The 10,179-nt window shown below is 31.1% G+C and overlaps 2 protein-coding genes across 4 annotated transcripts; both read right to left on the bottom strand.

Moving 5' to 3' along the window:
- Positions 1-270: 270 nt before the first annotated feature.
- Positions 271-2,470, bottom strand: LOC113854636 (zinc finger protein CONSTANS-LIKE 16-like). 3 transcript variants are annotated; one of them, XM_027485767.1, is made up of 3 exons: positions 1,444-2,415; positions 1,208-1,332; positions 271-557 (listed from the first exon to the last, which is right to left on the bottom strand). In XM_027485767.1, exons 1-3 carry the CDS (start codon positions 2,332-2,334, stop codon positions 509-511), a joined length of 1,065 nt encoding a protein of 354 aa, XP_027341568.1. In that variant the 5' UTR covers positions 2,335-2,415; the 3' UTR covers positions 271-508. The 3 variants fall into 3 exon arrangements, with proteins under 3 accessions (XP_027341568.1, XP_027341569.1, XP_027341567.1); XM_027485768.1 differs by having other exon boundaries at positions 549-573; XM_027485766.1 differs by lacking the exon at positions 271-557 and having other exon boundaries at positions 583-1,332; positions 1,444-2,470.
- A 2,504-nt stretch (positions 2,471-4,974) lies between these two features.
- Positions 4,975-8,319, bottom strand: LOC113855794 (lysM domain-containing GPI-anchored protein 1-like). Its single transcript, XM_027487425.1, has 4 exons — positions 7,641-8,319; positions 5,572-5,686; positions 5,299-5,460; positions 4,975-5,020 (listed from the first exon to the last, which is right to left on the bottom strand). Exons 1-4 carry the CDS (start codon positions 8,317-8,319, stop codon positions 4,975-4,977), a joined length of 1,002 nt encoding a protein of 333 aa, XP_027343226.1.
- Between the last annotated feature and the right edge of the window lie 1,860 nt (positions 8,320-10,179).

Below are 10,179 nucleotides of genomic sequence, written 5' to 3'. Positions count from 1 at the left end.
TATGCGGACACAAAATATTTATGTGGTATATGAATGGATCAGCACACCCTAACTATTTGCACATTTTAATTGACGCTCTTGTAAATAACAATTAATGAGCCTCGCACTGTAAATGGCGAAGTTTTGAAAGTTTGCAAATGCTAGTACATATAGGAAATTTCGGGTTTTCATGAATTTATAGAGACTGACAAGATTAATTGTATCTTCTAATAAATTAACCTGAACCCTAGCGCCAACAATTTATATCTTCTAGCGGTTGGATTTGAGATGGAGTTGTATTTAAGTGATGTCAAATGTATAGGGCCAAAACAAACAAGGCCAAATATTGTCCTAATATAGGAAGGGGTGGCTTCCCCTCTCCATAACTACGGTTCCATATATATCTAAAACCTAATAATTGCATTGGTATTAGTCCAAACCAGCCCTTACCATTGAGGTGCATTTCAGATTCCCATCAGCATATAACTTGAGGAGATTTTTTGTGAATTTGTTCAAATTTGTGATGCATTCATCTCTCTAACTCCGATCCTCCTGTTTTGTTCTTTATGCACATGGAACCGAAATCACGAGCAGCTGCATGACTTGAAGATAAATATAAAATCTAACAGTCATCTCAACCTGATGAGTTCTGTAGCCTAAAAAATAAACTCGGTAATCACAATACCAACATTGAATAATTGATCTAAGAATTGAAGGTTTAATTACCTTTTTAATCTTTGTGATTTAGTTTATGTGTAATTTTAGCGCCAGCACATACACAAAATTTAAAAGAAGAATTTAAAATCACGCCTAAATTAAAGTACAGAGATGAAAAAAAATGCAATTAAGCTATAATTAAATTTTAAATAAGTAAGGAGCAATAAAAGGCTTCAAAATTCGATTACCCATATCCCCAACCTGGCGAGAAGGATTATATCATTAATGTACTAGACCTGCTAGAGATATATAGACAGAAATATCCCAAGCAACAATTCTAGTAAAAATAACCTGACCCGTTAATACTGTTATTGAGATTATAATTAATACAGGCTATCATATACATAATAGCCAAAGCTAGTATCAATCCAAATTTGCAGAAAAAGCAAAGATGGATCCATTAACTGATTGATGTCAGTGGTAAGCAGTGTTTCCAACAAAGCAAGTCCTCTTAACAAAACGACCTTTCATTCTAGGCCTCTTCTCTGCATTCAACTTCCTTACTTCATACCTTATCTTCTTTGCAAACAAACGAGTCCTTCTCTTCTCTCTGTACCTCGACACTCTTGCTTCTCTTCCCCCATCTAAGTGCCCTCTTAAGCTTCTGATCACTTCCCCATTTTCACCACTCGAACCCTGAAATTCACAAACACATTTGTATGGGTATATATATATATAACATTACTCAAACAATAGAAACAATCAAATCATAGAGAGAAGCAAAGAAAGTTTAGTAGTAACTAGTACCAAGCATAAGTCATAATCGGAGTTGATTGCACTTTTCCAAGGAGAAGAACCTTGACTAGCCCAAGCAGTAATAACCTCATCATAATTTAGTCTCAAAAATATGTCTCTCTTTGTTCCCACTTCTTCACTCACTCCAACATTATCCACCACCACACTTTCCTTCTCTTCCCGTGCACCTGAAAGCACCGAATCAATATTATTCCAACGAAAAACATCCTCGTTTGTCATATCAAGAACCGACTCCACATGACACGCTATATCATCATCAAGTTCTTCTTCATCCTCAACCCTCACCATTGCACTTTTTCCTCCTCCACCCACTTCATTTTCTTCCAACTTATAGTTAATTGAATCCTCATCAACCCCAGTAAGTAGGCTTTCAACATCAGCAGCAAATTCAACGAAATCCATGTCAAACCGATCAGAAAAACTCTCCATGTCATTTTCTTTCATTCCATATGCACTACTAGGCTCAGCATCAAAAGGGTCGAACACAGGCACACGACACAGCAACTGTTCCTCCTCTATCTCATCATTATCCACACCTCCGAGTTCTGGCACAACGGGAAGAACACTAGCGTTATTAAAGAGCACTTGGTCTTTGAGACGTTGTTGGAGAGCGAAGTGCTTGTTGTTGTTGTGACGAGGGGTTCTTGCTTTGCGTGTGAAGCCACTATGCCACGTTGTTACCTTAGAGGAAGCTGTTTGAAGACGAACCCTTTCGTGCCTGCTTGCTAACTGGTTTGCAGAATGAACCAAAGTGTCGCAGCCATGGCAGAGGAAAGCATCGTCAGCAGCACAGAACCACCGTGCGCGTCTACGTACGCAGCTATCGCATGCTCGTGCTGTCTTGGCTCCCAAAGCACCTGCGGCTTTCATGTCTGTCATCATAGTAACTTTATTTTTTCAAGTGTGCAATGGAAGAAGCAACGGAATATTGAGGCGTTTTTTCGTTTATTTATTTTTTAAGAATCACATAGCTAAAAAGATTCAATTATATTGTTGATGTGTGTTGAGACTTGAGAGTGTTGTGTGATTGTGGGGTCTATCTTTCTCTTAATTGGTTGTTTTCTCTGCCCATGCACTTTTGGTAATTTCTTAATGGAGGGTTTTGGGACCCGCAATTTGGCCTCATCCAAGTGTTCATTGGTTGGAGGTTGGAGGTTCATCTTATTCTCTGAATTCTCATTGGTTACCTCTCTAATAATGGGATTTCTCGGGGACCCATGTTTGGTGTCAACTAGAGTTAGTGTTGGACGTACATTAAATTTTGAGTAAGACCATTTTGTTGCGTTGCTTTTATAATTCAATAATTCCTGGTAGAACTTTAAAATTCCAATTTGCGGTCCCAATCTCAAGGTTCCTTTCACTTCACCCTCGTTTGCCTTCTACCCATCTTCTTCTCTTTGTCATTGTGATTTTTCAACCATTAGATGTTGGGCGGTGCTTGAATAATATACGTATGATTCTGGTTAAATTTTGATAATACGGGATATTTTGTCTTTTTTTCTACCTTTTATCTTAAATTGGTGGCTGAGCTTTTCTGAGCACCAAACCCACTAATTTTAATTTGTCATTAGCTCATCATTAATTTTCAGCCTGCGGCATGCAAACATTGATCCCTATAGATGAAAGGGAAAAATAAGATTGATATATATAACCCAAACCCTACCAGAAGAGAAACCCTGCCTACCAATGGGTTTAACAAGAGGAAGAGTACAAATGTTCAATCATATTGTCGTTTTTACGAAGCAGGATCTGCTGAGTTAGTATCTGCTTAACTCTGGTTTCCGCGCATGAAAAGGCAACTTTGATGTAACAGAGAGATTTAAGATCAATCAGATAGCCGTAGCTGATATAAAACAAACCCGAGTGTTGACATTTTAGGTATCAGTCCAAACAGTAGATCACCACAGAATTTTATATATTTTTTGGGCGGTAAGAATTATGTTATTTTAACTACTTGTTTGAGAATGGGTATTTAGATATCATTCAAATTAAGTGTTAAAATAATATTAATCGAGAATTTAATTCAATATAAAAGCGTCAAGTTATAACAATATATTTATATTGACATTTAAATAATGATAGACTTTATTTTAATGCTATTAATTATAATTTTTATTTTAAATTTATATACTTTATAAATTTTCATTAAGATAGGTGTCAAATGTGAGGTTCAAGGATAAGATAACTGTGGGGAAATGAATAAATAAATACACTGGACAGTCTATTCCATCACCTAAACATGCTTGCTAAGTGTTACCTGTGCCATCCTATCACGTAAATTAACAGTAGGAAAGGGTGGGACAGACTCAGAGACACAACAAACTTTATGTTCCATTAGGCAATAACGCGTGGCATGTGGATAAAAGCCTAAAAACATTGAGGAATCTCAGTACAATGTTAATATCAATCTGATTGCGGTATTTTAAAATCTTCACAATTGATAGGATAGTATAAGAAAGTTATATTATGACACCTGTTTGCGTTCAACGACAACACGAATGCAACTGATCCATTAGATATTCTTGCCAGAATTGGAGGAAGGTGTCTGTGCCAAAATCTGTTGCTGCTAAAGCCTATGATCCATAGCTATCACTCACGTGAAAACGCTTAGCTCTTGATCGCTTCTCTCTGTCAGATTTTCTTTTTATTGTATTTTATCAATCAATATTGGCATTGTTAGGCTTAGAAATCTTTCACTACTTTCTAGTACATGACCAAAATTACTATTCATCTTCTTATAAAAAGGAAACCTATCAATTCAATCAAATCAAAATCTCCGTGTGTATGCACAAGCCAAATAAAATTTCGCTCTTCTCCTCTCATTAGCTGTTGTTCACTTCTCACATAATTATTAAGCCTCACACTTGTATCCTAACTTGACTCTTCTTCACTTGATAAATGAGACACACAAGAGACTTGAACGGTTGGATTTTTCCTCATGTAGGCAGAACTTTCAGTTTCAACAAATTAATAATCCAAAATTGTTAGACAACATTTCTGTATTTATTTTTATAACTTTTTTATTAAACAAGATGCCTTTGTTAATACACTTGTACATGTAGTTCTTAAGAAAATGCTCTCATATGATAATGGCCGTTAGAAGCAGTTTTCTTCTCTTACACGGAGTAAAGGGTAAGGTAGAATTGAACACAAGATATGAAGTATATATTCTCAAACTACCTATGCTTTTTCAAATGTGAAGAAGATAAAGGATAAATTTTGTCAAGAATAACTGCAGCACATTGATTGAAAATTGACTAAGCGTTCCCCTGGAGGCATGAGTACTCGGAACAGCCTTAGACATTGGCAAGGGGGATGGGCTTGGAGAAATAGCAAAAGGGTCTGCAGGAAATGCTGATGAGGAAGGCCAACATGATCCTCCAGAATGACTTTGATTATCTACAACAAAGAAAAAAAAGAAAATTAAAAAAGAAAATTAAAAAAGAAAAAGAAATAATGGTAAAAATTAAATCAATAAATTATAAACTTCTGTTGTTCTTGCGGTAGAGGTGATCTTGCTTGTTAGTAATTATTACCCGGGCATTGGACGTAAGAAGAGTTCATTATACTGCAAAAGGCAAAACATAAAACCTGTATTAAAAGGGTCCTCAAACCAAGGTTAACAGAAAGTGAACCCCAATTAAAAATTTAATTTGTTAATCTCAACTTTAGGATTGATTTTAAATATTCAAAAATAATAACTTTTTATTAAAAAAATTTGTCAAAATTTTTAGCATAAGCTTTTACTTTGCATAGCCAAAGTATTGAACTCTTTCTTTCTGTGGTCTACATCTCTTTGTGGGGTTGGCCCCTGATTCTGTTCTTATGAGCGTTCAATTTGTTTACCTACTCAGAATTTTGCCACCCCTATGGCCTCGGTAAACACACTGGCTTACATTGCAACCAGTTTTTGAATGTTTCACATGTTCGTCCCCAATTACAAGTTTGGATCCTTTGCAACGTAAATTGTAGCAGGGGATATCCAGCCCAGAAGGAAAACATCGCATCCTGGTTAAATTAAGAGCGTAAGCAATCATATCTATACTAAATTTTTGTAATTAAAAGTCAAATAAGAATTTGTATAGAAAATTAACTAGAATGAATATTGTGGTAGCTTACTTGAGATCAATTGGTTCACAAGTGCATTTGATGCAGTTGCTGGCTGTTAAAGTATACGAGCCATTTGGGACTATTAGATTGTCATTGTACCAATTCAGAGTTGCGGATGAACATGCTGCAAAGGATGGTACAAGTCTACAGAATATTATGTCATTGTTGCTAATCAATCAGTAATTATATATGATCTAGAATCAAAATTTCCTAAGTTGGAAAATACCAATCTTTCTCTCTCCTTCCTAATTCCCCTCTGCATCCCCAAAAGAAAAGGAAATAATGCTTTCTCTAAAACAACAACAAAATAGGGGTTATTTGGGTCTTTCTTGCTTTTAATTGCCATGACCTAACTCTCTGTTCCATATGGCAGAATCCGAAATTTTTATGAAAGAATTTAGTAGAAAGATCACATCAATAATTTCTAGGTTTAACTAATTATCTTATCAAATTTCTTTTATGTCACTTAGAGATAGCAATAAATAATAAAGTATTTTGTGAGTATCCACAAAATTTACAGTATTTACCTATTACATGAGTAAAGGTATCGATATGGGTAAATATATATATATATATATATATATATATATATTATTTTAATTAAATTTGTTATTCAGATTCAAAAGTTAAAAAAAATGTTTCAGGTATCTATCTCTTGTTATCATTTAGCATTTAAACTTCGTTACTTTCATTCTTAATGTTTGCCTCATTAAAACCTATTGCAATAACAAGCAACCATCCACTATGCAAATATATTTCGTTATCGCTTTGTTGTTTTCATTCAGTTAGATCTCATACAAGATATGATCATTGCCAACAAATAACTTGTGTGTTTATTTTTGTTTATAATTTTTAAGAATTTTAGTTTAAAAATTGGTTATATTAAGCTATATTTAGCACTTGTGATCTTTGAATATTTATTTTTTTATTTATGCTTATGTCTTGTTCGACAATTACGTATTAAATTTTTGTATTATTATGCTACTTATGTGAAGTTATATAAGTATATTTTTCTTTATAAATTATTTTTTTTTTCAAACAAGCACGAGTAATGGATACAGGTATGAGTATGCGAGTATTTAAAGGGTACGAATACGAAAATTAATGTTCATATCTACGCACGGTATGAGGTTGGGTACATGTATTTTTTTAAAAATATAAATATGAAGATAGATATTATAGTACCCTATCCATTATCATTTTTAGTCTGACTCTTCTCTCTTTTTCACCAAGTAACAAAATAGAATTTAGGCAAGTGAAAAGTTCATAGCCCATTTTAATTTTGACCCACGGATGATAGTAAAGTTTACTTTATACAAATTATGTAAGGGCCTCGTTGCATACATAATGAAAAAAAGTTAGGCTTGTTTTTTAATTTTTAATATTAAGTCATAAATTTAAATCATATAAAATATTTTTTATTTTTTAAAATAAACTTATTTAGTGATAGAGTAACTATGTGATGAAAAAAATACAATAACAATGATAGAAATGATTATATTAGTGAGTGAAAATAATTTAACAACAGTAATGATATTGTGATAATAATGAGACATATAATTGTGGTTATAAAAGTGATAATTACAATAATAATAAATATTAGTAATAGTAAGTACAATAGCAAACGTTGTTTGTATTTTAAAAGCATAAAAGTTGAATGATTTGATTTATAATTAAAGATAAAAATATTTTTTTATTTTAGAATTTAAAATAAAATTATTTAAAATTAAATTAAAAATTTATTTTTATTTTAGTAGAATGAAACTTTTTTGAAAAATATTTAAAATTAGAAACTCAAAATTACCTTGAACATGTTTTTAGCTTTTAGGATTAATTTTAAATATGTCAATAATAATAAAAATTTTATACTCTTAATATAAGAAAACTTTTTTCGCAAAAATATCACTTTTCTTTAAAAAAAAAAAAAAAAAACAAATATCCAAAGAGAATAAAACAAAAAAAAGGTCAAAATATAAAATACTTTCCCCTCTAAGATCTTTGAAAGGGTAACTCAACAATAAAAACAAAAGTGTGTACAACACTTACAGGCTACTGCAGTGATTTAGACATATACTAACCTGCAATTGGAACAGAAAGTATGTCTCCCAGATCTACTTCTGCTTCTCCAAGCCCATTTACAGTTTCCAAGTCTGAAACAGTGGTACCAAACACTGCTGCTATGCTTCCCAAGCTCTCCCCTCTTTCCACCACATATGACATATAAATTGTGGCTACCCCATTGTTCTCATTGTTAAAACATGTGCATGGCAGTGGTATAACAAGGGTCCCTTCATATGTCAAAGGGTTAGTGCCATTGATGTTGTTCACACTCTTAATTTGTTCTGCACTAACTAACCCGCCATAACCTTCTGATATGGAGGCAAGTGTGTCAGCTGCATGAACAGTGTAAATGGTTGGCAGAGACCTTCTTATGCCATCGACACAATTACATGAAATGGGTATTTTCACCAATGATTTCGCACAAAGGATTTCATTTGCACTTGATGGTGTTATAGGAAAGACAGAGTTTGCAGCCAAGATATCAGAAACATTTACGTTGAAGCGAGTTGCAATTTCTGAGACCTTGGATTCCCAAGGCAAGAGATAAGAGAGAAGGGAGGGGCAAGAGTCTGAGGAACTGCACGGTTCAATAGTGGATTTTGTTTGAACTAGATATGGAACACACACAAAAATAATGCACAAGATCTGAGGATAAAGAAACTGCAAATAGTTTCTCATTCTGTGAGCTTTGTTCATTGTATTAATCAACAGGAAAATAGAAATTGAAGGTTTTAGTTTTCTACTCCTTCCATCCTCTCAATAAATTCAACCCCAAATTGTTAGGTAAGTCCACGTGATGGTCCTCTCAATATTATATTTATGAAAGTAATAGAATTTAATTCCTTTAAAAGAATTTTTATTCATATAATAAATATATAAAACAATTCATGTAACCAAAAAGATAAAAAAAAAAATTATGAAAAATATAATAATTAAGAAAAAAGTATTGTGTAATTTTTTTTACATAAATATGATATCTCATAGTTGAAGAATTTATTACCTTAGAGAATAAACTAAGAAATGTTATAACTATTTAATTAAAAAATAATTATTAAAATTTAAATATTTTAAAATATTTGCTATATATACGTACATATTTTTCAGTATAGTTATAACTATTACCATTTTAATATATGAGTATAACTTGTTACTTTATGCTTTAAATAATTTTTTTAAAAATCAGGATACTGAGAGCATGTTTGTTTAAAATTAAAAAAATAAAACTCTTTTAAAAATAGAAAACAAACGTACCCTGAATATCAAGAATTAAAACGTGTCAGATTTAAGTTTTTGACAGGAGAAATCCTAACAATTTACTCTTTAACTTAATTTTTAGCATATTTTTTATTATTAATTAAATTTTATTAAAATATGTGACTCTTATTTTTTTTCACTTTTAAATTAATATTTTTTTACTTTATAGTTTTTGATAAATTTAAGCTAATAATAAAAATATATTAAAAAAACATGTTATAATGTGTGTTGCTAACGTTTTTTTATTGCTACCGTAGTTGAGCAGGACAAGGAATCTTGGCTTACTTACCCTTCGATTTGTCCTAATACCTAAATTTGGAACTATCACTCTCTTTGTGACTTGAACAGGGAAACTGCATTTACGTGTGTTAACAAATTCTCAGCAATTTTTGTAATTGTTTATGGTGTAAATGATATGATCTAATGAAATTCGTAACATTCAATCATAAAAGTATTGAAAATTAATTGACAGATAATGGCGACTATGACGTTGATACTAATTTTTTTCTTAATAAAAAACATACAAGATTACAAAGATCCGAATGTTCTCACGTCGTGACCTAAAAAGTAAAATTAATATTAATATATATATATATATATATATATGAACATGATTTTTTTACATTACATTAGGTAAAGTTTAAAAATTCTTACATTTAATTTAAACTTTTTATTTAATTTATATTTAATAGATTATAATTTATTACTTTATTAATTATTAAATATAAATTAAATAAAAAACTTAGATTAAATATAAAAAATTTTAAATTTATACTATTGTGAGTAAATATATATTTTAATTAATTATAATTAAATTAAAAATATATTTATATTACAATTCAATGAGCTGCGAGAGAATTTACAATAATATGTATGACTTTAATTTTATAAGTTTTTTCTCAATTTAATACGGTAATCGGTTAACCCCTTGGCAAATATTGCTTATTAATGCAATATTTTTTTAATTTATATTTAAACTGTTATATGCATATGATTATGACATTTCAGCAACAGGATATACTACGCGTGCAAAGCGAGGCGGATAACAAAACAAAAAATTGTTAGTATTGCTAAAGAGAAATATGAGCGCTATTAATACATATTACACTAAATATTTTGAGAGAAAATTACGATGAGTTAGTAAAATAAATAACTTATAAATATATTAATAAAATAACTTATTATAATATATTTTAAAATGTTAAATATTTAAATTTAATTTTTATTAAATTTTGTTAATAAAAGATTTTAATTTTTTAAATATTTAAAAATTTTGTTAACTTCAAATTTTAGGATTCAGTT

Source organism: Abrus precatorius, unplaced genomic scaffold, assembly GCF_003935025.1.
Source record: "Abrus precatorius isolate BTA unplaced genomic scaffold, Abrus_2018 Scaffold11, whole genome shotgun sequence".
In the NCBI taxonomy this organism is placed as follows: Eukaryota; Viridiplantae; Streptophyta; class Magnoliopsida; order Fabales; family Fabaceae; genus Abrus; species Abrus precatorius.
Note: the sequence above shows the minus strand (reverse complement) of the source record. Positions and strands in the feature narration are given on the sequence as shown.

Excerpts from the sequence above, each read along its gene's own strand:
- LOC113855794 (XM_027487425.1), bottom strand. The coding sequence starts at position 8,319 with ATGAACAAAGCTCACAGAATGAGAAACTATTTGCAGTTTCTTTATCCT. Across the intron at positions 5,461-5,571 it reads TGTGAACCAATTGATCTCAA|GATGCGATGTTTTCCTTCTG; the intron begins GTAAGCTACCAC and ends TAATTTAACCAG. Across the intron at positions 5,021-5,298 it reads GGTGGCAAAATTCTGAGTAG|TATAATGAACTCTTCTTACG; the intron begins GTAAACAAATTG and ends TGCCTTTTGCAG.
- LOC113854636 (XM_027485766.1), bottom strand. The coding sequence starts at position 2,334 with ATGATGACAGACATGAAAGCCGCAGGTGCTTTGGGAGCCAAGACAGCA. Across the intron at positions 1,333-1,443 it reads CCGATTATGACTTATGCTTG|GGTTCGAGTGGTGAAAATGG; the intron begins GTACTAGTTACT and ends TGTGAATTTCAG.